This window comes from Thalassophryne amazonica, chromosome 17 (genome assembly GCF_902500255.1).
Source record: "Thalassophryne amazonica chromosome 17, fThaAma1.1, whole genome shotgun sequence".
Taxonomy (NCBI): Eukaryota; Metazoa; Chordata; class Actinopteri; order Batrachoidiformes; family Batrachoididae; genus Thalassophryne; species Thalassophryne amazonica.
This window is the reverse complement of record NC_047119.1, coordinates 1,293,306-1,320,503: the sequence shown is the minus strand read 5'-3', so window position 1 is coordinate 1,320,503 and position 27,198 is coordinate 1,293,306. Positions and strand designations below refer to the sequence as shown.

The following is a 27,198-nucleotide window of genomic DNA, read 5'->3' as shown; positions in this document are numbered from 1 at the left end:
ATGCCATCCAGAGTAAGGATCTGGTTAGACAACATGTTTCTAAGATTTGTGGGGCCAAGTACAATAACTTCAGTTTTATCTGAGTTTAAAAGCAGGAAATTAGAGGTCATCCATGTCTTTATGTCTGTAAGACAATCCTGCAGTTTAGCTAATTGGTGTGTGTCCTCTGGCTTCATGGATAGATAAAGCTGGGTATCATCTGCGTAACAATGAAAATTTAAGCAATACCGTCTAATAATACTGCCTAAGGGAAGCATGTATAAAGTGAATAAAATTTGTCCTAGCACAGAACCTTGTGGAACTCCATAATTAACTTTAGTCTGTGAAGAAGATTCCCCATTTACATGAACAAATTGTAATCTATTAGACAAATATGATTCAAACCACCGCAGCGCAGTGCCTTTAATACCTATGGCATGCTCTAATCTCTGTAATAAAATTTTATGGTCAACAGTATCAAAAGCAGCACTGAGGTCTAACAGAACAAGCACAGAGATGAGTCCACTGTCCGAAGCCATAAGAAGATCATTTGTAACCTTCACTAATGCTGTTTCTGTACTATGATGAATTCTAAAACCTGACTGAAACTCTTCAAATAGACCATTCCTCTGCAGATGATCAGTTAGCTGTTTTACAACTACCCTTTCAAGAATTTTTTTAGAGAAAACTTGATAATTCTGGAAGTACATGAGAAAGTCAAATCAGCTGAGAAATGATTTTTTTTTTTTCTTGTTTGTTCCTTTTAATTTTTCAACATAAAGTCTGGTACTGCAGGGTTAAGAGGAAGGCTGAAGTCATCCCAGACAGACATACAGCCTTCTTGGCCTGTTCTGTAATACAAACGTGTTCCGATGTGTCCTGCCCGTCACCCAGCACACAGACAACAACCCCAAACAGTGGAAGATTAACTCCACTTAACATGAACAAAACCATTCCTGTTTCAGCTACAGAAAAGTCCATTTACAGGATTCCATCACTTTCTCATTTATCTGTGTGTCTGTTATGTGTGAGTGAGTTAAGGCCCTTTCAGACTGCACCCAGTACGCTGGGTGGGCAGAGTTTTCTATGTCACTGTGTTTCTGTTCTGGAGGAAGTCTCACAGCCACCATGTTTGTGAAAAAAATAAATAAATAAAAAGTGAAGCACTCAGTGTGCAAATATAAAAACAAAATTGGGAGCAAAAAGCAGAAGAATGAATGACAGATATCACCCTGCTGGGAGGAGCTTTTTGTCAGCATCTGTTCAGAGTGAGAGGCAGAGCTGAAGCCGCTGGCCCGACCAGACAAACAGCAGCCGTTGTGCTCAAGCAGACACACTCAGCCTGAAATTATTCACTTTTGGATATATACACACACCCAGTTTGCCAGAGGTGACTGAGTAATCTGGAAGTAAAACGCGACTTCAGTGCACCACTGGGCCACTCAAGGACATTCACAGAGTTGTCCTGAAGCCACTCCTTTGATATCTTGGCTGTGTGCTTAGGGTCATTGTCCTGCTGAAAGATGAACCGTCACCCCAGTCTGAGGTCCAGAGCGCTCTGGAGCAGGTTTTCATCCAGGATGTCTCTGTACACTGCTGCATTCATCTTTCCCTCAATCCTGACTAGTCTCCCAGTTCCTGCTGCTGAAGAACATCCCCACAGCATGATGCTGCCACCACCATGCTTCACTGTAGGGATGGCGCCTGGTTTCCTCCAAACATGACGCCAAAGAGTTCAATCTTTGTCTCATCAGACCAGAGAATTTTGTTTCTCCTGGTCTGAGAGTCCTTCAGGTGTCTTTTGTCAAACTCCAGGTGGGCTGCCATGTGCCTTTTACTAAGGAGTGGCTTCCGTCTGGCCACTCTACCATACAGGCCTGATTGGTGGATTGCTGCAGAGATGGTTGTCCTTCTGGAAGGTTCTCCTCTCTTCACAGAGGAATGCTGGAGCTCTGACAGAGTGACCATTGGGTTCTCGGTCACCTCCCTGACTAAGGCCCTTCTCCCCCCATCGCTCAGTTTAAACAGGCCTCCAGCTCTAGGAAGAGTCCTGGTGGATCTGAACTTCTTCCGTTTACAGATGATGGAGGCCACTGTGCTCAATGGGATCTTCAAAGCAGTAGAAATGTTTCTGTACCCTTCCCCAGATTTGTGCCTCCAGACAATCCTGTCTCAGAGGTCTACAGACAATTAGTAAATTTGTAAAAATCTTATAATAATAATAATAAAAACTTATTTCACATTGTCATTATGGGGTGTTGTGAGTAGAATGTTGAGGAAAAAAATGAATTTCCTCCATTTTGGAATAAGGCTGTAACATAAAATGTGGAAAAAATGAAGCGCTGTGAAAACTTTCCAGATCCAGTGTAACGCCTAATTTTACATAAATAACTAAACACAATGACAGCATTTACCAATTATGAAGCACTGCTAAATTGAATATAGGAGGGACGATTGAGAAGTTTTGAGGTTCTCCATCTTTTACATTCTGAGAAACCAACATTTCCTGACATTGCACACAGTGAGTCAAAACTTCACACATTCTTGAGAAATGTTGATTGCTGAAGAATGTAAAAGATGGAGAACCTCGCTCTTTTTCTGGGTTAGGCTCAAATCTTCTCAATCATCCAGGATATATCATTTAGAAGGACCTTGGAACTTGTTTCTCAGTATCCTCCCAATAACTGCTCTATGGAAAAACTAATGGCTCAACAGATTTTATCTAAATTTATTGGCTGTGATCATAATATCGTATAACTTATTAATGAAATCATATTTCATGAATACTATGACTAAAGACGCCTAAATAACCAGCTATTGCTATTTGGGAAATTTTATATAGTACTTCATTAATTTAACACATTTACTAAAATATATCTTTTTTTAAGTATTTGAGGGAATTTCAGGATTACAGTGGATTTATCCACGGGGATTACACTAGCATCCTAATTTAAACAAAATTATCTGACAGGTTACATTTGAATTTTCTCCATTTTTAACTCCACTGGATGTCAGGCTGTAGTGCAGATCTTTACCTGACCATAGCTCAGCTCCTGGTTCTGTTTTTCCTGTATTGCTGCAACAGTTGCTGTGGCAGTAGCAGTTGCTGTGGCAGCAGCGGCAGCAACAGCAGCAGCAGCGGCCTGGGTGAAGTCGGAGGGAGGCCGGACGCCCAGGCCGGCACCTCCGCTGTTACCAGAGTAACTGTGGAGAGACGGGAAGATGGGGGAGATGAGTGGGCTGAAACTTGGTGGAGTGAGCATGTGAACATGTGTTTGTTTTGTCGTGAGCATGATTCAGAGCAGTGGGTGACATCAGCCACCCTGACACATGTTGCTGCTTGCTGATGCAAAGCGCCACCACATTAGAACAAACTGATCACCAGTAACAACCCAAGACGACATCAATCGTCATGAAATAATGACGAATTATTACTCGTAATATGTTTGATGTCGCTGACATCAATGAACGAAGCTCTTCACTATCTGTGTATATATCTTCAAAATATAAATTTAAAATTGAAGGAATAATGGTTGCAGAACCTCAAAGTAATGATCGGCTACTTCACAATTGTTGTTACGCTTCTTTTTTTTAAACGACAATATTGTAATAATGTAAAGAAAGAGGGTTTTAGCCCTTCACCCTCGATGCTGTACTCTCCATGTTTCTCCAGATTTAAATGATAGTTGAAAGATAAATTATTGAAGAAACCTGTTCAATAGTTTATCACAGTGCTTCTGATTTTTCTTTTTTGTCATGATGAAATGTAAATTAAAAAACTGAAATTGCAGCAGGCACATTTGTCTTTTGAATGAGAGATCCATCCCACATACATTTTTTGGCATAACTGAAAATCACAAATAACTGAGAATCACAGCTGCGAGTGTCACAAAACTTTTTTGGCCTTTCTTTGTGAAAAAAATGACCAATTTAGGATTTTAGCACTGTGAATTTCCATTTTTTAAATATTTTCTACTAATCACAACACTAGGAATACTCACAAATAGGGATGGGTATTGATAAGATTTTAATCAATATCAATGGTATTATCGATTCCGCTTATCAATCCAAATCCTTATCAATACCTCCTGTGAATTTTCTGTGTACTAAAAGTAGGCTTTACAGGTTTTCTATGTCAACAACATTGTACTGAGTCTTAAAGTAAATAAATATGAATTGGTCACTGGATCCGTGATCTCTGGACATAAATGCAGTCTACATGGTGGCTCCGTGATCGCTGGACATAAATGCAGTCTACATGGTGGATCCGTGATCGCTGGACATAAATGCAGTCTACATGGTGGATCCGTGATCGCTGGACATAAATACAGTCTGCATGGTGGATCCGTGATCGCTGGACATAAATGCAGTCTACATGGTGGATCCGTGATCTCTGGACATAAATGCAGTCTACATGGTGGATCCGTGATCTCTGGACATAAATGCAGTCTACATGGTGGATCCGTGATCTCTGGACATAAATGCAGTCTACATGGTGGATCCGTGATCTCTGGACATAAATGCAGTCTACATGGTGGATCTGTGATCGCTGGACATAAATGCAGTCTACATGGTGGATCCGTGATCGCTGGACATAAATGCAGTCTACATGGTGGATCCGTGATCGCTGGACATAAATGCAGTCTACATGGTGGATCCGTGATCTCTGGACATAAATGCAGTCTACATGGTGGATCCGTGATCTCTGGACATAACTACAGTCTACATGGTGGATCCGTGTAGACTGAAAGTCAGACTTTCAGAACAAGAATTTTAGCTGAGGAAGCTTCTGCGATTTGAAGCGAAACGTCCTCGCGTCAAGCAACCCAGTCCAGTGGAAGATTCAAGCTTCTCTACTATGAAAATCTGTAGTTTTTGTCCAAAGCATTTCCTTTCAGACATTAATAGTAAATGGTAAATGGACTGCATTTATATCGTGCTTTTCCATCTGCATCAGATGCTCAAAGCGCTGTACACATCAGTGTCTCACATTCACCCTGATGTCAGGCTGCTGCCATACAAGGGACCCACTACACACTGGAAGCAAGTAGGGGATTATGGACCTTGCCCAAGGGCCCTTAGTGATTTACCGACCAGGCTGGGATTTGAACCGAGGATCCTCTGGTCTCAAGCCCAACACGTTAACCACTAAACCATCACCTCCACTAGTACCATAACATGTTGCATCTGTAGCAACGTTAATTTGCGGAGTTTATTTCACACAGTTCGTGCCCTTCAAGCGGACCCGGCGCCACGAGGGGGCGTTTGGGGGCGACGCCCCCTCACATCATCAACCTCGCCCCCTCGGATGTGAGAGTTATCAAAAATAAAAAGAAAAAAGAAAGAAAAACAAATACTGGAAAATATAGTGCCTCGCAGTTTCGCAGATTTTTTTAGTCCAATTTTGCACGCTTTTTATTTTATTTTATTTTTTTTTACAGCGCATTGTGCTCTGCGTCCTCATCAAGCAGGCCGGTGTTCTGTCAAGATGATGGGACACCTGTTGTGGCACCGTGAAGGGAGAGCACGCGCATTGTGTTCTGCGTGTGTCTGTTGATAAGAATCTTCTCGCCCAGAAGAAAAAAGAGCACCAACAACTACCCATAACTGTGTTCTACACTCGGAAAAAGACACCTGCAGCGAGGTGTGAGTGGAAAAAGGCGCGACAGTGACGCGGCGCCAGGACGAAGAGGCGCGATCAGAGGAACTGTGAAATACTGGTCAGTCACTATTAATAATTTCTTATGTGTCCAACCTCGTAGGTTGATTGTTAAAATTAAATTTGTTAGTTCTAAAAGCCATCATAATTATTTATAGGAAAATGTTCTATTTTTATTTCTCAAACAAATGTTTGGGCCTGAAAACAGGTTGGTCTTATTTTTCTACTAAGGTTTGAACTTTGAGAGTGTTTACACATGAGAGAAAAGTGAGAAAATGTTAATGCCTGTTTGAGAAAAGTGTATAAAGTGTGTAGTGAGGGGTTTTAGAGCCTTAAAACATCGATAATAATTGTAAAAAATAACGCTGTCTACTTTGCGGATTTCGCCTATTGCGGGCTATTTTTAGAACGTAACTCCCGCGATAAATGAGGGACCACTGTATATCTACATGAAAGGTTTATCTTTGACCCGTTGTGTGACTGCCCAATTGTGCTGTGTTTGCACTTGTGATGGAGGGCTGTATGTGGGGTTAATCTACTGTCTCGTGTTGTTTCTCAGATCAGTTGTTGGTTTGGTTTTGCGGTATGCAGGAGATCACTTGACCGAGGGTCTATACGTTCAAATAATAATTGTCATCACTCTTTACTCTTAGTCTCTTACAACGGTGTAGCCTAAATACACAAGCTTTCTAGGAGTGCACCCAATTTATTACGCACGCTCAGAGGAACGTTCCCTCCGGTGCGCACTTTTTTTTTGGGGGGGGGGGGGGGGGGTGACCCCGCCCCCTGTGATAAACTCATGGCCCCCTTAATATTTTTTTTCTGGCGCCGGGCCTGCCTTCAAGGATCGAAAGGATCACTTCGTCTACCTTCGATTTGTTGCTTTTTCCCCCCATATGGGCAGATTTTTTGTGCCATTTCCAGTTTGTGCCTTCGTCTACCATAACAGTGAACTTCACACCGCTGTGCAGCGCTTTGCTCATAATATGCATATGTCGCAGACATGAAGGGGTGAAGCTCTTCAGCATCTCAATGTGCCATTTCCACTTTGTGCCTTTGTCTACCATATAGCTAGCTTCGCGCTGTTGCTCAGCACTTCGCTCGTATTAGCTTCCATGTTCTTCTTTCATGACAAGAACGTTAAAGACAGTCATATGCAATGTCATCTTCTCCGTAGGTGTAAGAAAACTAGGGCTGCAGCTATCGATTATTTTAGTAATCGAGTATTCTATCAATTATTCTGGCGATTAATCGAGTAATCGGATAAAAAGTACTTTTGCATTTTTAAACAACATCAGTAGTCCCGGACTCTCCCTAAACAGTGGCACAATGTCCCTGTGCCAAAGTCTTGACATTTTGCTGAAATGGCGATGGGATGTAGCTTTCTGTTCTGTTTTTTCCCCCCAATTTGTAAAATGTAACCATTTTGAGTTTTTCTCTTTTTTAAGGTTGGTGGACTGGATCCCTATGTGATTTTTTTTTTTTATCCCTGTTGCATTTCAGCAGGAGGTTGAACATGCAGCCTCACAGTTACTGTTTTGTTTTGTTTTAAGTTACCGTGTTTGTGAAGTGTTGTGTGTTGCCCAGAAAAAGCGAAACACTTAATGCGAGTCTGAACAGCAGCCGGCTTCGACTGTGGGAACCCGGCCGTCGGGTCAATAGTCACTCAGCACGTGGAGCAGAACGTGTGTTTTTTTAATAACAGACAAACACACTGCTTCACTTTAAATGTGCAGTAAGTCTATTTCAGCTGATCAGTGTGGAGCCTCTTTCTCTTAAAAGGCTTTATTTTACTCTGTCACATTGGAAAGCGGTAGCTTTAAGGGCTAAATTATTAGCTGTTACACGGCCTGAGCGCATGCCCTAGTCTTCTTCTGTTGTTTTTCTGGGGACGTTACAGCACCACACACAGGCCTGGCATATGTACTACGTTTAAATGAAGCTTCGAGGCACAGAATTTGCCTCGACCATTTTTTGTAATCGAATTATTCGAGTTATTCAAGTAATCGTTTCAGCCCTAAAGAAAACTACAACAACTGCAAAGTCAGGATGACCCTGTGTGACATGGAGGATCAGGTATTAGCTTCGCATGCAGTGCTTTGTTTGTTTACTTCGGCAGTCATAAAATGCTTGTTTTTCCAGTTGCTGCTCTGCTGGCAGCAACACGTCAGCAGCATCAGAACTGCTACTTCAGCTAACGGATCAAAGGGCGCCACTGAGCAACACGTCATTATAAAGGATGAAAACTAGATGTCAAATTCAACCTTTAATGCCCGCTAAGAAGAAAGTGTTTCAAAGACGGCTCTGAAATCCCTGTGAAGATGCCGCTTAACCATGCGTGAGCAACGGTGAAGATCAGTTAAACATGTCCTGGTTTTGAATGTTTAAAATGATTCTGGAGCTCTCGGTCAGATTCCTGGCTTCCTCGGACTGACTTGTGTTTGGCTCGGCACAACTGAGTGTCTGATTTTCACATGCAGGAATCGCCTCATGCTATCCTGAGCTGAGTAAGCATTCACAGAGTGCAAGTATTCAACCAGAAGTACACCACACTGGTCTCAGGCTGTCCAGAGGAGGTTGGGAGTTCCAGGGAATCAAACTAATTTTTTGACGGCCAAAGCTTTGGCATTCAGCGCTACAGTAATTAAGCAAATATTAAATTAAGGAAGTTTTTTTTTGGGGGGGGGGGATAAATCACTTGATTTATCATTGTGAACCTTTTTTAAATTTTGAAATGATCTAATTTCAGCTACTTAAATGTGAGTATTTTCTGGTTTCTTTAATCCTATCTGACAGTAAACTGAGTATGTTTGGGTTTTGGACAAAACAAGACATTTGAGGACATCATCTCTGGCTTTCAGTAACACTGATGAAAGCTTCACATGTTATGCAAAAAACAAATCAATAAATAAATCCAGAAAATTCTAAATGAATGAAATGATAATGTATGGATTGGGAGGTCTGGGTGGCTTTGCTTGAGCTGCTGCCCCCGCAACCTGACTCCGGATAAAGTGGAAGAAAATAGATGGATGGATGGATGAAATGATAATGAAAATTATTAGTAGTTACAACAACCCTCTGAAATATGTTAGGATTTTGTTTTCTGTCTTATTGTATCTGAGGGAGAGGCAAAGCTGTGTGCAAGACTTTCTTCCATATTTTTATTTCCATGAATGCTTTTTACATTTTTGGCACTGTATGTACGTCCTTCATATATTGGGATTTTTATTTATTTGCTTTTTAGAAAATACTGTTTTGACAGAATATTTACATGCAAGTTGAAAGTTGCAGGTAGAATTTAAGGTTGATTTATTTGTAAATTAATCCCAACTGCTTAATCACTGACATAATTTTTAGTTGCAGCCCTATTCTGCAGAAAACACGGCTGAGAGATGAGAGCTGCTTGGTAAAATTCACCAAGGTGCTCAGAGTTGTAACTCAGCCTGCTTTGCCATGTTATGAGCCATCACACTTAGAGAAACAGTAGTTTTTGTGTCAACTTAAGTCCCACTGCAGCCATCACCTTGTGAACAGAAAACATACCTTCCACTGTAGGCAGAGGCCGGGTTATAGGCACCGCTGGGGCGTCCGTACATGACTGGCTGACCGTAGCCCTTGGACACTGCGTCTCCATAAGACTGCTGGCCCATAAACTGTGATCCCATGCCAGCACTTAAACCAGGACTGCCACCGGACATCATGTGACCACCCGGGGTCTCACCTGGACCCATTGGAGTCCCAAACACCTAAATAAGAGGAAGAAAGGATTGTGAATCCTGAATGAACAAGTAAAGGAAAACAATCATTGAGAAATTTTAATTAATGTATTTTGCAGGGAAACTATTTAACAACTGACTTCAGGATCCCTGAGTTTAACTGCATATTAAAGGTAGAATGAAAACCTTTGATGTCAATTTTTTTCGGTTATTTTCACTGAGCTGATATTTGGGTGACATGGTGGCCAAGTGGTTGGTGTACTTTTTTTTTTTTTTTTTTTTTTTTTTTTTTTTAGAGCAGAAGGTTCCTGGTTCATGACCATCCCTGCCCATTCTCCATGTAATGTGAAGTTGCGTCATCCGGTGTAGAACATCAACATGCAGGTCCTGTGGGGAGACCAAGTGAAAAAGGGAGAAGCCGGAAGAGCTTGCTTTACTTTAGCTGCAAAATTAAACATTTACTTGGAATTAGTGCAAGGAATTTGCTGCAGTGTTGTCGAGTATGTTTTCAGTCATTTCAACCTTCAATGATGGCCAAAACAACAACAACAACAAAAAAAACTGCAAGATCAGGCAGGACTGGGTTTGAAATGTAAATTCAGCGATGCTCTGACGAGCCAACTTTGAAACAAAGGGCTTAAATACAAAAAATCCTCATGATTTTTTTTTTTTGTGAAACTTCTTATGGTAAGTCCATTTGGCTTCTCCCTTTTTCATTTGGGGTCACCACAGCAGAGCCAATATGGATCAGCATGTTGATTTGGCACAAGTTTTACACCGGATGCCCTTCCTGAAGCGAGTGAACATTACATGGAGAAATGTGGCAGGGGTGGGGTTGAACGGGGAACTCTCTGCTCTGGAAACAAGTGCAATAACCGCTTGGCCACCACGCTGCCATCTAACAATGATTAAACCATATTACCACAGATGAAATCAGGAGCAACAGATGATAGGAAACAGGCCCAAATTACTTCGGCCCACTTCAGTTTGTGCTGCATTTACATTCAGATTTAGTCTTTCAGCACCTTCATACTCTAAATGTGGGTCCTGGTTACTGAGTCCAGATGCCTGATAAATAAGCTTTTTTCATCACTTCCGCTGCTGTTCTGCCTGGGTTTTGTGTAGTTAAATTACCAACATGTCCTCGGGTCCTGAGTCATGTGTTACCTGGCTGTGTGTGGGATTGGTCACGCCCCACACTGTGGTGACTACAGACAGAGATCCCGTGTGCTGATTGGTGCCTGGTTGCCAGGAGACTGGGTCATTTAGGAAGGCGCCGTCACTGCTGCAGATGGATTTGGAAATGAAGCGGAGTTACTGGGATGTTAAAAAGCATCAGGAGTCATGACAATGTCGAAGTACAGAACAGCTCTTAAAACTGAATAGTGATGAACCCCAAAATGTAGTAAATTTTACTGTGAACTGGTAACAGCTGGCATACACCGCTACAGAAATGTCACAGTCACAGCTAGAATTAAGTAGAACACAAACACGTCTTTTGCACAGCATAATGTAGTCATAAATCGCTTAAAAAAAAAGGTTGAATTTCTTTGACAATTTATTTTTCAAAAAATGACCGGGGACTAGGAATGAGGGAACCTACACGTTAAACATTTTCCCAAAGGGTTAAATTTGTGAAAAATTTGTTTGTTTGTTTTTTGCAATGACACACTGGACTTTCCATGTTACAGACATCTGCAACAGTAAGTGCCATTAAATAGTTATAAGACACGCTTTGGCTATTTTGACAAGCTCAGAAAACAGCTTCTGTTTCCCTGCAGTTTCATTCAAAAATGGACCCACAGTATTCTCAGAGACTAAAGACCCAAGATGTACTGCTTTTTAATTTCAATTTGTTGCTCTTCTGTTTGTAAAGAAATTCCTCTAAACTTTGAAAAACCTGGTAACTGTTAGAATGACTAAGCAATGAGTCGCCCCTCTGAGTCTGGTCTGCTTGAGGTTTCTTCTTCAGTATCAGAGGGAGTTTTTTTTTTTTTTTCTTACCACTGTCACCTCTACTTGGTCAGGGGGTTGGTAAGGTTAGACCTTACTTGTGTGAAGCACTTTGAGGAAGCATTGTTGTGATGTGGCGCTATATAAATCAAATGAATTGAATTCTCTTTTCAACATTGTGAAAGTGAGGATGTTCAAGTACCTCGCGCTCTTTTTCATGAGTGATTTTTCAGGATGATGGAGCGTGAGATTGGACGGAATATCGGTGCAGCAGGGACGGTGTTGCATTCACTCTACCATACTGTTGTGACAGAAAGAGAGCTGAGCCAAAAGGTGAAGCTCTCCATCTAATGGTCAATCTTCGTTCCTACTCTCACCTATGGTCATGAGTGTTGGGTCATGATTGAAAGAACTAGATCGCGGATACAAGCGGCCAAAATGGGCTTCCTCAGGAGGGTGGCTGGGGAGGTGGGGAGCTCGGAGTAGAGCCACTGCTCCTTCGTGTTGAAAGGAGCCAGCTGAGGTGGTTCAGGCATCTGGTAATGATGCCCTCGGGCACCTCCCTAGGGAGGTGTTCCAGGCACGTCCATCTGGGAGGAGACCCCGGGGAAGACCCAGGACTAGGTGGAGAGATTATATCTCCATACTGGCCTGGGAACACCTCGGGATCCCACACTCAGAGGTGGTCAATGTGGCCCGGAAAAGGGAAGTCCGGGGTCCCCTGCTGGAGCTGTTGCCCTGCGACCTGATCCTGGATAAGTGGTTGAAGATGAGTGATGAATGAGTGAGTGAATTCTCTTGTCATTGCTCGAATTCAAGATTTTATCTTCATAAAGAGAGCAGCAGAATCATACGTTATGAAATATTTATCTCCACCTCTCTCCCCCTTGGACCAAACTCCTGAACAGTGATTAGTGGTTCATGTACTTTGTGGAATAACTCATTTGTTTCTGGATGTCATGAGAGTTAAAGATTTTGTTAAACTTGAAATCTCCATAGTCACTTTGCTCGTGCCTTCACGAGAATCTGAGGGTCTCGTGGGCATTTACCATCCAAAAGTCCTCAGAGTACATCACAGACCTTAAACTAAGCAAGCATCTGTGGAGAAACTGAGCAGCCAAGGGAGGCCAGACTGAAGTGTTTAAGGCATGACTTTTGTCTGCACCCTGCTTCATGCCGTGTAGCCTTGGTGTCTCTTTTTCGTCTGCACTTTCTTAGCAATATATTTAGAAAAAAAAGAAAAAAAAAAAAAGAAAAAAGGTCTTCAGAAAGTATTTTTTTTTTACAAATATGTGCCTTGAAAAATATGGCTTGGCCTGTAATCAGGGTTCTTATGTTCACATGTTTCTGTGCCACTTTTTCACCAGAATGCTCCATTCCTCTCGTGGTGTGACAGGTGCTTCAGCCTGAACAATCTGTTTATGATTTATTGAGTATTTTTCATACGACTGTTGTTCTCAGCAGAGACATTCTAAGGTTTTTATACATCCGTTATTATTAATTTTCAGGAGTTCACAACAAAGGAAATGATACTGAAAGAGGTTTGGAATAAGAACAAAATCCAGCTGGCCTCCAGAAATCTTTCCTTTGACCACAACTATTTCACTACATTTACAACACATTTATTTCACTTTGACGTCGTTATGATTACTGAGTGTTACTTAACAACCAAGCAGAGAACTCGCAAACCCCAGAGCTGTTTTTTTATTATTTACTCAATACATAAAGTGTGTGATCTCTTGTGAAAGCTAATTGCACACAGAGACAATATTGATAAAAGCTTGTCAAATAATTTACCTTGGTGCTTACTTTCTACTTCGGGTGCCTTGACACTTTTTTTGATCCCGGCACTGATACGCAATCTGGCAAATAAATGTGTTGTGAACTGTTGTAAAGTGTGAACGGCTGCATGCCAGTGGTGAAAGAAAATTTTGAAATGTTCAAAAATTCTGGCGCACATTAATTTTGTAAACTAGCTGTGAACATTGCACAACCTATTTGAAAACACTGTCACTGCGCACAGCACATCTGAACAATTATGACGAGATGTTACATCTATAATAAATATAAGTTCACAGATACATTATCTAACTCATGAGAAGAAATTAAAATGTAACATTTACAATCCATTACTATTTTTCAATTTCAATTTATTTTCATTTATATAGTGCCAAATCACAACAGAGTTGCCTCAAGGTGCTTCACACAGGTAAGGTCAAACTTTACTAACCCCCAGAGCAACAGTGGTAAGTAAACACTCCCTCTGAGGAAGAAACCTCAAGCAGACCAGACTCAAAGGGGTGACCCTCTGCTTGGGCCATGATACAGACATAAATTACAGAACAATTCACAGAACAATTCATGGACAAATATAAAAGAAATGCAATTCGCCAACACGAATACCACACCCATCTCTGGATGGAGCTGCACCTTAAACGGATAGAAAAAAAGAAAAAAAAACTGAATCAGGCATCAGAAAGACAAAAAATACAGTATAATTTGTCAGCATTAAACAACAAGAAAAACAGAGAAATACTAAGGTGATCGCTGGCCACTAGTCCTAAACTTTACAAAAAGACCCAGAATTTAGGTAAAGTTGAGGCCACGGCACACTCCAATTACTAATAAAATGAATTAAAAGAGTAAAACGCGTAAAACAAAACTGTACCAGTATGCTAGCCATATGAAAGGGAAAATAAGTGTGTCTTAAGTCTCCACAGAATCTGACTGTTTTATTGACGCAGGGAGATCATTCCACAGAACAGGGGCACGGTAAGAGAAAGCTCTGTGACCCGCAGACTTCTTATTCACCCTAGGGACACAAAGTAGTCCTGCACCCTGAGAGCGTAAAGCCCGGGCCGGTACGTAAGGTTTAATTAGGTCAGCTAGATAGGGAGGTGCCAGTCCATGAATAATTTTATAGGTTAGTAGCAGAACCTTAAAATCTGATCTCACTGGGACAGGAAGCCAGTGAAGAGACGCCAAAATGGGTGTAATGTGGTCAAACTTTCTGCTTTGTGTCAAAAGTCTGGCTGCAGCATTTTGAACTAATTGGAGACCCCTAATGCTGGACTGCGGTAAACCAGAAAATAGAACATTGCAGTAGTCCAATCTAGAAGAGATGAATGCATGGATCAGGGTCTCAGCATCAGCCATAGACAGGATGGGACGAATCTTCGCTATATTTTGCAGGTGGAAGAAAGCAGTCCTAGTAATATTTCTAATGTGGCGGCCAAAGGACAATGAAGGATCAAAAATTACCCCAAGGTTCCTCACTTTGTCAGTGTGATGTATGACACACGAGCTGAGGCTGAGCATTAGCTGGTCAAATTGATGCAGATGTCTCACTGGACCAAGAACCATCATTTCAGTCTAATCAGAGTTTAAAAGTAGGAAGTTTCTAGACATCCAACTTCTCACTGCTGCAAGGCAATCTTCTAAGGATTTTATGTGAACAAGATTACCAGCAGTTATCGGCATGTATAACTGAGTATCATCTGCATAGCAGTGAAAGGTAATCCCAAAACGCCTCAATATGTGCCCAAGGGGTGCTATATAAAGGGAGAAAAGCAGGGGGCGTAAGACAGACCCCTGTGGAACCCCAAATTTCATGTCACTAAGGTTAGAGGTAGTGTTACTGTACAAAACACAGTGAGAACGACTGGTCAAGTATGACATCAGCCATGCAAGGGCACTCCCAGTAATCCCAAAATGATTTTCCAGCCTATCAAGTAGAATATGATGATCCACTGTTTTTCAGATTTGATATCGGCCGATAGTTTGTCAATACACTAGGGTCAAGATTAGGTTTCTTAAGTAATGGTTTAATCACTGCAGATTTGAAACATTTAGGAACAGATCCAGAAGTTAAAGAAAGATTAATAATTTCCAGCACAGTCGGCCCAAGAGTGGGCCACAGGTCCTTAAACAGTTTTGTTGGTATAGGATCAAATAAACAGGTTGTGATTTTTGTTGACATTACGAGTTTTGTCAGCATGCCTAGTAAGATACTATCAAATTCTGTAAATCTAGGTAATACCTCAGTAGTGGCGCCCACATCAATAGCAGGGTGTAGTGGCTGGGTTAAGGCATGCTGGGATATGTTTAAACTGAAGTCTTCTATTTTCTTCCCAAAGTAATCCAGGAAATCTTGTGCTGTAAAAGGAGAGCGAACTACAGGTGGTTGTCCATGCAAAAGTGTTGCCACCGTGTCGAACAAGAACTCTGAGTTATGCTTGTTATTGTTGATCAAATCAGAGTAATAGGCCCACTTTGTAGCCAATAATGCATGCTTATAGTCTAAGATAGCATCACACCACACAAGGTGAAATACTTCTAATTTTGAACGATGCCATTTCCGTTCTAGACCTCTTGCTTTATGCTTGAGGTCACGCAGGTAATCATTGAACCAAGGTGACTGTGATTTGGGGGAGCGCGGTTTTAACATAGGTGGTGCAATCATGTCAAGTGTAGTTTTGAGCACTGAGTTTAAACTATCCACAAGTCTGTCTACTGACTGGGTATTTATCCCAGACATGGATAGGCTAAGGCTAAGACATCCCAGGCTAAGACATCAGGCAGTCTAGCTTCGAGTTCAGTCTTAGTTGAGGAGTTGATGCATCACTGCAGTGATAAATAAGGTTGTTGTTCCACTGAACATGGCAGTGAAACTGTAAACTTAATAAGTGAGTGATCAGAAACCACTGACGTAAGAGGCATGATGTCAATATTCGTGACAGCAATACCACGTGCAAGAACCAGATCCAGGGTATTTCCACTAATGTGTGTCGAATCCCAAATGCATTGCCGAAATCCTAATGCATCCACAATTTCCATACATGATTTGCAGAGGGGATCAGAAGGCTTATTTATATGAATGTTAAAGTCACCAATGATCAGAATGTTATCTACACTAATTGACAAGTTAGAGATGAACGCACCAAATTCATCTAAGAATTCAGAATATGGGCCAGGAGGCCTATATACAGTGACAAAGTAATACGACTGATTTTTATTGTTCTGACCTTGGCAATGTGTAATATCCTGAGCAGAGCGGAGAATCAGATGCTCAAACGAGTGATATTTGTAACCCCCAACAGCTAATAAGCTAAACCTAGATTTATAAATAAGAGCAACACCCCCGCCTTGCTTCGCATCACGAGGGACATTGACTAAATGTATAAACTGGTGGGCAGGCCTCATTTAAGGGGAGGACAGCTGTAGGTTTAAGCCAGGTTTCACATAGACCAATCATATCTAAGTGATGATCAATAATTAGATCATTGATCAACAATGATTTTGAGGACAGTGATCTTATGTTAATGAGACCCAGTCTAAGGACCTCAGTGGGGTTGACAGTTGAACTGTTTGGGTTTAGGGGTGGTTCCATTGTAGCATATATAAGATGCCTAGAAGTAGGTTTAGGTTTAAGACATTCCACGTGCATTGTAGGTAGCAGACATGAAATCTTTGCTATTTCAACATCATCCAATATAGTAATGGGTATTAAGTTTGGATAGCATATCCCTCTATGATTTTTATGGACAAGACTACGGAAGCAGGCCACAGTGTCAACATCTGACTATATATATTACAAATAATTACCTTTGAGACAAGATTCCAAATGCATTCTCCACTGCACGAGGCACACAAGACAACCTGCAGCTTAGTTTCTCTGTGATTCGGGGAGCAATGAGAGATGGTTTCATCAGCCAAGTTCTGAGAGCAAATGTTTCATCGGCTACGAAATAATTATATAGCGTGGCGTCAAGCGGGGCAAAAGCGGGTCACATTGGCACAATGATGCACACGGCAGTGTGGGGATCAAATCCGTGCAAGTGTCAAGGTGGATCTCCTCCCTGTACAAGCACTCCTGCAGCAGGAAACTACCACAACACACTGCATTTCCATATCTCATTATGTGTAATGGAAACTGAGTTGTAAGCCTTTTCATAACTTTCACCTCATCACCTTCTAAAGAAAAGTTAAGCCCTAGTCCCACCGAATAATGAAGGATGAATAATGAGCCACGCAGCATGTTTTCTTTGCTATGAGAGGGTTTCTTCAACTATGATGGGAAAACAGTGGCTCTGACAGGCTCTTAGAGGCATTATCTTCAGTTAATGAGGCTCAAGATGTTCAAAATTTAGCAACAACAGCGTGGGGCAGTTTGTGCACGAGGTTTTAGGGGCATGTCGTGGTGCTTACGAGGCTGCTAAAAGCCCATTATCTGTGCGCCTGGCAGCTACGCAGGACCTAAGAGGCTGTTTTTGGAGCGGCTGCCCTCTTGCACACACAGTTCCACCTGCTCTGTGCTCCAGGCGCTCTAAGTAAGTCCCTTCGGCTGCTCCCTTGTTTGCACTTGGGATCACCACAGCAAATCCAAGATGGATCTGTATGTTGAATTGGCACAAGTTTTACACCGGATGCCCTTCCTGACGCAACTCCACATTATATGGAGAAATGTGGCAGGGGTGGGATTTAAACCCGGCACCTTCTGCACTGAAACCAAGTGCATTAACCACTTATTTTGTAGCAGATTAATCATTTTCTGCCAAACCTTGGATGCTGAAAACACTTCTAATCACTTCTGGAATCACAGAGGACTGTTTTTTCCTCTCTTTCCTGCTCCACGAGGAAACAAGTGTGGGAGGGGCTGAGGGTAGGACCAAACGTGCGTTCGTGCAGTGATGTCACGCTACACGGCACTGCGTGGCTCATACATGGCTCAGCGCGGCTGATGCGAGCCATTCGTGGTTCTAATGACCAGTCGGTCGTGGCTCACTAGAGGCTGCTGCGTGGCACATGTGGGGTACAGAGAGGCACATAGGGGCACTTTAGTAGTGGATACGTGATAGATGAATACGTGGGTCATTCTACCAATAATCACTGACACACCCAGGCGTGGCTCATTATTCATGGCTATTATTCGGCGAGACCGAGGCTTAACAGTCAACAGGATTTGTCAAACAGTACAACTATGCTCAATTATCAATTCTTTGGTCTTGAGCAAATCTAACAAATCTATCTCAAAAAAGCTTGAACAGAAAAATCTCAAGAGTTGACTGTCTTAAGTAGGGTTGGATATCAAGAACCGTTTCCTTGCGGGTATCGTTAAGAAATGATTTGCCCCACCGACATCAATAACCTTTTTGCTTAATGATTCCCTTATCGGTCCTTCATAGTGGCGGTTGTTTTTGGGGGCGTTTGTCAGGAAAATCATTTCTCTACACTGATTGCAGACTCTGCAGCAGGTCTGTAATCAACTTTTCTGCAGCGCAGCTTTGCTTTGAATTTTGAACCATTCGAAGCAGTGATTCGCAGATCGAACCAGTGCTTCGATCTGTTGCTTCGTTGATTCATTGTTTTATTTCGCTTCATCTTAATTTTCCCTCGCTAAAATCCTAAAGAGCATATGTCTATGAATATTATTTACCTTTTTTATGTTAAACTGACCTGTTATGGTCTTCTGAAACAGTTGATAGATGTATTTTATAACGTAAAAATGGGACCAATGCTAACACATTAGCATGTCTACGGCATTTTCAATTTTAAAGTTAGCATTAAGCTGTTCACATGTTTGTGTGCATGTTTTCTGTATAATAATTAATGGCTCAGTGTTTGTTGTTGTAAAAGAGTGGAATTGTATTTTTTAGTTTTCTTCATATATTAATAATAATAGCAACAACAACAATAATAGTAATAACTCATAATTAATAATGCTACAATTTTAGAGAAAGAGACAAAAAGAACCTGATGAAACAAAACAACAGAAAAGATAAAACCAACTAACAATGAACATAAATAAATACATATAGAAATAAGTGTTTCCTGTGAACACCTAGTGACTCTTACACCTCCACTTCATCCCTGTTTTATTTCAGTTTAATGCATGGGTTAAAGCAATATTTCATCTGACTGAAATTTTTTCCTGGCAAAAATCAATGCCAGCAATTCCCTAAAATGTGGCGTAGTGGGGGCACACACTCTTTTTCCTCAATAAATACAATAAACACATTATACAGTATAGTTTCAGTTGAGGGGTGGTGGCCAAGTGGTTAATGCGCTTAGTTTCAGTTCAGAAGGCTCTGGGTTCAATTCCCACCCCCGCCACATTTCTCCATGTAATGTGGAGTTGCGTCAGGAAGGGCATCCGGCATAAAACCTGTGCCAATTCAACATGCAGATCCAACTTGGATTTGCTGTGGCGACCCTGAGTGCAAACAAGGGAGCAGCTGAAGGGACTTACTTACTGTATACAAATCTATTAGACAGACAAAGCATAAAAAGAATGCAAAACTTGAACATAAAGGTACATGAAAGGGTGGTGGGGGTGTAGTCTTGATTCTGGGGGGTCTGGGGTGCCCCCCCTCCAGAACATTTTTTTAAAGACCAAATCAAATTTTGTGTATTCTGGTGAATTTTAATAGGTATGAAGCCCTCTGAAACAAATAAAAGTCACTTCAAAGAGTAAAGTAAAAACACTATTGATTATGGGGGGGTCTGGGGGATCTCCCCCCAAAAATTTTTTAAAAGAGCAAGTCAAATTTAGTATATTCTGGTGAATTTTAATGGGTATAAAGCCCTCTGAAACAAATAAAACTCACTTCAATCTGTGAAGTAAAAACACAGTATTGATTATGGGGGGTCTGGGGGATCTCCCCCAGAAAATTTTTAAAAGAACAAGTCAAATTTTGTATATTCTGGTGAATTTTAACAGGTATGAAGTCCTCTGAAACAAAGAAAACTCACTTCAAACTATGGGGGTCTGGGGGACCTCCCACAGAATTTTTTAAAAGAGCAAGTCAAATTTTGTACATTCTGGTGAATTTTAATGAGTATGAAGCCCTCTGAAACAAATAAAAGTCACTTCAAAGTGTAAAGTAAAAACACAGTATTGATTATGGGGGGTCTGGGGGTGCTCCCCTAAAAATGTTTTAAAAGAGCAAGTCAAATTTTGCATATTCTAGTGAATTTTAATGGGTATGAAGTCTTCTGAAACAAAGAAAACTCACTTCAAACTGTCAAATAAAAATTCTTTGTCTTCTGTAGTATTTTGATTTGTTCTAATTCGGTGAATACACCAAATGGGTGTTGTGTTGCTGGCTATACAGTCAATAAAATAAAAAATTAGGGCCTAAAGCAACTGACAATGTTGTTCTACTGTGCACAAAGTAACAGTCACCCGTTTTGAAAATGCACGCGCACTGAGAAACTCAAAACTGGCTTATTCACATTTAATCTGTAAAACCGCGGCTCATGGCAAACAGTAAACAGAGTGAAGAGGAGTGAAAAGTCACACAGTCCCTTCCTCCACAGTCCATGCTGACACTGCTGCTGCTTTGATTAGCGCAGAATGGGATGTTGCTTTGACAGTGAGAGTATCATATTTTGGCCCCAAAACACGCATGACACCACGTGCGCACGTGTATGTGTGGTTAAATTTTCTAAATGACGGAAATCCGTCGTGGTGACGGAGAACCTTAACCCATGGTTTAATGACAGTTTGTTTTGGTCAAACCATATTTTCAGTTTGTTAATTTCTCCAGTGATTTCCTCCAGAATTATTTGCCAAACTAGAAAACTGCTGCATCCTAGTAAGAGCAGAATACTACTGGAATGAATCTGAATAAGGAAAGTTGGGTATTTTGTCACTAAATGGATGCTGCACTCACTGCAGTTTATTGTCTGGAATAGTCCCAGATTGCATTTCAGAGCTTCTAGAATTCAAACATTTTCGTGCAGGTGGTGTTGGGGGGTAATTTTGGGTTTCAGCTTTTTTTGTTTTTCACCACTTTCATCCCTGAATATGTCAATCTTGAGTCACTTTAGTGTGGATTAAAGTTACTAACTGGGACTCCTGGCTTGTTGGAAGAAACGAGAATTGTCCTCCGTTCTGCTCACACAGCTCCAAACGCTGCGCGGCTCTCTGACGAGTCAAGTTAGAATGATAGAGTGCAGTCGGAATTAATAGTCCAGCAGTTAAGGGATAGAATCGTGCACTTTTTTACAAAAGCACCAAATTTTGTCCAGGGACTCTTTAGGTTATATTAAGTCATGTCAAAGCGGGAGACATTTGATTTTAGCCCTGTATCCTGCTTTTTTAAAAAAAAGGGTGTTTGCATGGTTATAATACAGTGTATATTTTGCTATTCATATGACAATACAATCATATGGTTATTATGTAGGGGACCAGTGATCAAGATTGGACATTGTTAAGCTGTAGAGAACGGCTACTGCAACTAGTGCAAAGCTATACTGAGCTTATGTGATCAAGTATCATCAGTCGTGCGGCGTCATACATCCTTATACATCCATGCCATCCTACTTACTGTGGATGGCATTACCCTGACCTCTAGTAATACTGTGAGAAATCTTGGAGTCATTTTTGATCAGGATATGTCATTCAAAGCGCATATTAAACAAATATGTAGGACTGCTTTTTTTGCATTTACGCAATATCTCTAAAATCAGAAAGGTCTTGTCTCAGAGTGATGCTGAAAAACTAATTCATGCATTTATTTCCTCTAGGCTGGACTATTGTAATTCATTATTATCAGGTTGTCCTAAAAGTTCCCTAAAAAGCCTTCAGTTAATTCAAAATGCTGCAGCTAGAGTACTGACGGGGACTAGAAGGAGAGAGCATATCTCACCCATATTGGCCTCTCTTCATTGGCTTCCTGTTAATTCTAGAATAGAATTTAAAATTCTTCTTCTTACTTATAAGGTTTTGAATAATCAGGTCCCATCTTATCTTAGGGACCTCGTAGTACCATATCACCCCAATAGAGCGCTTCGCTCTCAGACTGCAGGCTTACTTGTAGTTCCTAGGGTTTGTAAGAGTAGAATGGGAGGCAGAGCCTTCAGCTTTCAGGCTCCTCTCCTGTGGAACCAGCTCCCAATTCAGATCAGGGAGACAGACACCCTCTCTACTTTTAAGATTAGGCTTAAAACTTTCCTTTTTGCTAAAGCTTATAGTTAGGGCTGGATCAGGTGACCCTGAACCATCCCTTAGTTATGCTGCTATAGACGTAGACTGCTGGGGGGTTCCCATGATGCACTGTTTCTTTCTCTTTTTGCTCTGTATGCACCACTCTGCATTTAATCATTAGTGATCGATCTCTGCTCCCCTCCACAGCATGTCTTTTTCCTGGTTCTCTCCCTCAGCCCCAACCAGTCCCAGCAGAAGACTGCCCCTCCCTGAGCCTGGTTCTGCTGGAGGTTTCTTCCTGTTAAAAGGGAGTTTTTCCTTCCCACTGTAGCCAAGTGCTTGCTCACAGGGGGTCGTTTTGACCGTTGGGGTTTTACATAATTATTGTATGGCCTTGCCTTACAATATAAAGCGCCTTGGGGCAACTGTTTGTTGTGATTTGGCGCTATATAAAAAAAATTGATTGATTGATTGATTGATTAGCAGGGTGGTATGTTTCAAAATGGAAAGAGGTACAGGACTCATTTCAGGCCTGTAGGGATCTTTAACAGGCCTGAAATGAGACATAAAATTAAGTCACTGTGATCTTCCTAGCATGAAAGCTGTAGAGTAGTTCATTAAAAATATTCATGAAACATTTGTGCATATCTAGGAAGTTTGCCAACCAGGTATTTACAATGTTTTCAGTTAAAAAAATATGGTGATAATCGTCTTAATACCAATAACATAAAATAATAACAACAACAATAATAATAATAATAATAATAACGGTTATGGCCATAAAAACAAAATTGATTTCTTGTAATTAATAAAAAAACATTTCTTTCCATTCAAACACTGTTGTATTTTAGAGTGTAAATATGTTAGAGTGCATGAGTAGCATCTTTCCTTTGCCCTATGCTCGCAAACAGCTATACTGCATAGGTATATTGATATTCACAATGAGTTAGACAATATTTAGTCACTTTCCCTAGATTAACGCTTTTTCTAAGAGTGTAAGCACACTGAAGTACATTCGAAGCATCCCTACTTAGCCTTAATATATTTTTCATAACCTTCAAGTTTATATAATGAACTTAAAAAGACATTTGGATAAGAGTTTGTCATGAATTATATGCTGTAGAAGGCTGAAAATGGTTATTCTCTTAAACCCAAGTTTTTAGAATGTAGACGTTTATGGATTCAATGTCTCCCCATCTTATATACTTCAGGACACTATAAAGTACCTCTGATAAAGTTTTGGCGCTTTTGTATATAAGTGCATGATTCCCCTAAAATTTGTCCCTTAGCCGCCGGACTATAATAACTTGAAAGCGAAATGCTGTTTAAATCAATTGAAACCTCTTTCCAAATGTTGTAATACAAACAAACTGCAATCGATCAAAGCGTTTTTTTTTTTCCTCCCAAAATGAGACGTCCTGCGCTGACGTGCAGCAGCCGGCTGAGCTCAGCTCAGAGGTACGGAGAGACATTCATGACAAAATGTCTGAAAGGAAATGCTTTTGACAGAAACTACAGATTTTAGAATAGAATAGAATAATTCTTTATTGTCCACCAATGTGGAAAATTGTCTTTGGCTCACCAGCACAAAAAAGACAACACTAAAATACAAACATAGTCAAACAAAGACATGAATAAAACAAAGATAAGATACATAAAATACATAGAAGTAAAGGAAGAAGTAGAATAAGACCTAGTAAGATAAATAAAACGTAAAATAAGATCTAATAAAATCAAATAAAACAGAAGTAAAGCAGTTCAGGTTTTTTGTTTTTTTTTTGTGGAGTTTTTTGAGTTCATTATGGTGACGGCATTTGGTATAAAAGATTTTTTAAAAGAACCTTTGGCCAGAGGAGCTCTGTAGTGCCTCCCAGACTTCAAGAGCTCAAACTGACAGGACAGAGGATGAGATCTGTCTCTCAGGACTCTCTGAGCTCCTCCTCATCCTGTCAGTGTTAATGTGGTTCAGAGGCTTCCGGGGTTTTCCCACAGTTTTCCCCACCAATTTTACAATTCTATTTAATTTGTCCTTACATTTACAACTCAAGTGACCAAACCAAACACAAAGATGAAATGTTAAAATACTCTCAATATGTGCAGAATACACAATCTTTAAAATCAAAATTTATTTACTTATGTCCAGAGATCAAGGATCCAGTGACCAATTTAAAATGTTGTTGACACAGAAAACCTGAAAAGCCGACTTTTAGTACACAGAAAATTCACAAGAGGTATCAATAAGGGAATCGATAAGTAATCGGATCGATAACGATAAAATCTTATCAATACCCATCCCTAGTCTTAAGACTTTGTTGCCATTTACAGCTGAGTGTAGAGCTGATGATATCGGAAACTGACAGCATTATTTTTTCCCTACAGTTATATACTGAGGTCCGGGGAAATCAGAGGAACTTATACCCGGTAACTCTACAGCTTTCAAATGCCACAAAACTGACAAAATTTAATTTCTACTGAAATCCAAGCATTAAATCATGCAATGTCTTGCAAAATTACAGCTTATTTTAATGAGTAGAACCTGGGGTGAGTTCCATAACAAATATTTTATTTTCCTTTTAATGCTGACTGCAGGACGAAGTGCATGTGCACATGCATGAGGTTTCAAAATTACTGGAAGTTACCTTTGACCTCGCCTGATGCGCCTACAAAGGGTGTGTACGCTACTCCCACAGCCCCCCTCAGAGAAAACCTCAATGGACCCGGTCACACACCGTTTCTAAGTCCACAAAACACATGTAGACTGGTTGGTCATATGACCAAGACCCTTTTAATAACCTTGTGAGGGTAAAGAGCTGGTCCACCATTCTCCTTCTGAATCTGAGGCTTGACTAACAGTCTAAGTCTCCTCTCCAATACCCTGGCACAGGCTTTCCCAGGGAGGTTGAGAAGTGTGATTCCTTGATAATTGAAACACACTCTTCAGTTCTTATTTCAAAGACAGGGACCCACTACCCCAGAGGTACTGTCCCCAACTTCCATGAAACACTAAGTGCGCCAGCCATGACAGCCCAACAACATCCAGAGACTTCAGCATCTCAGCACGAATCTCATCCGTCCCGGCGACTTTTTTGACTACCTTGGTGACTTCCGCAAGGGTGAATACACCAGATCTGCCCTAGTCTTCCATCCCTGTCTCGTCAATGGACACCATGTCAGTAGGGTTGAGGAGATCCTCAAAATGACAAAATGTTCTTTCCACCACCTGACAATATCCTCAGTCCAGTTTAGCAGCTCTCCCCACCCTCTGAACACAGCCTGGGCACAGCCCTCTTTCAAATCAATGAATTTTGATGTTCAAGTGCAATATACAATTGAATTCACTTTATTAAAATTCAATTTATTTTATTTATATAGTGATAAATCACAACAAACGTGCCTCAAGGCACTTCACACGAGTAAGGTCTAACCTTACCAACCCCTAGAGCAAGAACATAGATGACAGTAATAAATCAAATCAATTTTATTTATATAGCGCCAAATCATAAACAGTTGCCCCAAGGCGCTTTATATTGTAAGGTAAAAGCCATACAATAATTACAGAAAAACCCCAATGGCCTATGAGCAAGCACCTGGCGACAGTGGGAAGGAAAAACTCCCTTTTAACAGGAAGAAACCTCCAGCAGAACCAGGCTCAGGGAGGGGCAGTCTTCCTGACTGAAACTCTTCAAATAGACCATTCCTCTGCAGATGATCAGTTAGCTGTTTTACAACTACCCTTTCAAGAATTTTTGAGAGAAAAGGAAGGTTGGAGATTGGCCTATAATTAGCTAAGATAGCTGGGTCAAGTGATGTTTTTTTAAGTAATGGTTTAATTACTGCCACCTTAAAAGCCTGTGGTACATAGCCAACTAATAAAGATATATTGATCATATTTAAGATCGAAGCATTAATTAATGGTAGGGCTTCCTTGAGCAGCCTGGTAGGAATGGGGTCTAATAGACATGTTGATGGTTTGGAGGAAGTAACTAATGAAAATAATTCAGACAGAACAATCGGAGAGAAAGAGTCTATCCAAAGCTAGAGCTCAACTCAAACTATGGCTGAAAACAAACCAGTCATGTGACCACTAGACTTTTAACATTCCCTTGTGTTGTTTATTTTGTATATTATATTTTCTTTCTTATGTATTTGCCTGCCTAGGGACTACGGATGAAAACTAGCTTTGTAGCTATAATCTGGCATATTTACATTTGTTTTTATACTGATGTTCATTAATGTGCATTGTCCCTATTCAAATAAATAAAAAAAATAAAATAAATAAATACCAGCATTACTGAAAGCAGCCGAACATAAAGATATGTCTTTGGGATGGTTATGAATAATTTTTTCTCTAATAGTTAAAATTTTATTTACAAAGAAAGTCATGAAGTCATTACTAGTTAAAGTTAAAGGAATACTCAGCTCAATAGAGCTCTGACTCTGTCAGCCTGGCTACAGTGCTGAAAAGAAACCTGGGGTTGTTCTTATTTTCTTCAATTAGTGATGAATAGTAAGATGTCCTAGCTTTATGGAGGGCTTTTTTTTTATAGAGCAACAGACTCTTTTTCCAGGCTAAACGAAGATCTTCTAAATTAGTGAGACACCATTTCCTCTCCAACTTACGGGTTATCTGCTTTAAGCTGCGAGTTTGTGAGTTATACCACGGAGTCAGGCACTTCTGATTTAAGGCTCTCTTTTTCAGAGGAGCTACAGCATCCAAAGTTGTGCTCAATGAGAATGTAAAGCTATTGACGAGATAATCTATCTCACTCACAGAGTTTAGGTAGCTACTCTGCACTGTGTTGTTATATGGCATTGGAGAACATAACAAAGAAGGAATCATATCCTTAAACCTAGTTACAGAGCTTTCCGAAAGACTTCTACTGAAATGAAACTTATTCCCCACTGCTGGGTAGTCCATTAAAGTAAATGTTATTAAGAAATGATCAGACAAAAAGGGGTTT

The 27,198-nt window shown here is 40.7% G+C and overlaps 1 protein-coding gene across 2 annotated transcripts in view; it reads right to left on the bottom strand.

Annotated features, from left to right (window-relative positions):
- zmiz2 (zinc finger, MIZ-type containing 2) overlaps positions 1-27,198 on the bottom strand; it is a 117,595-nt gene that overhangs the window by 56,511 nt on the left and 33,886 nt on the right. The window contains exons 3-5 of one of the 2 annotated variants that reach the window (XM_034191755.1): positions 10,522-10,636; positions 9,182-9,384; positions 3,015-3,183 (exon numbers count right to left, since the gene is read on the bottom strand). In XM_034191755.1, the coding sequence (XP_034047646.1) occupies positions 3,015-3,183; positions 9,182-9,384; positions 10,522-10,636 (487 nt within the window). Of the gene's footprint in view, positions 1-3,014; positions 3,184-9,181; positions 9,385-10,521; positions 10,640-27,198 lie in introns of both variants that reach the window. The other variant, XM_034191754.1, reaches the window with a different exon arrangement.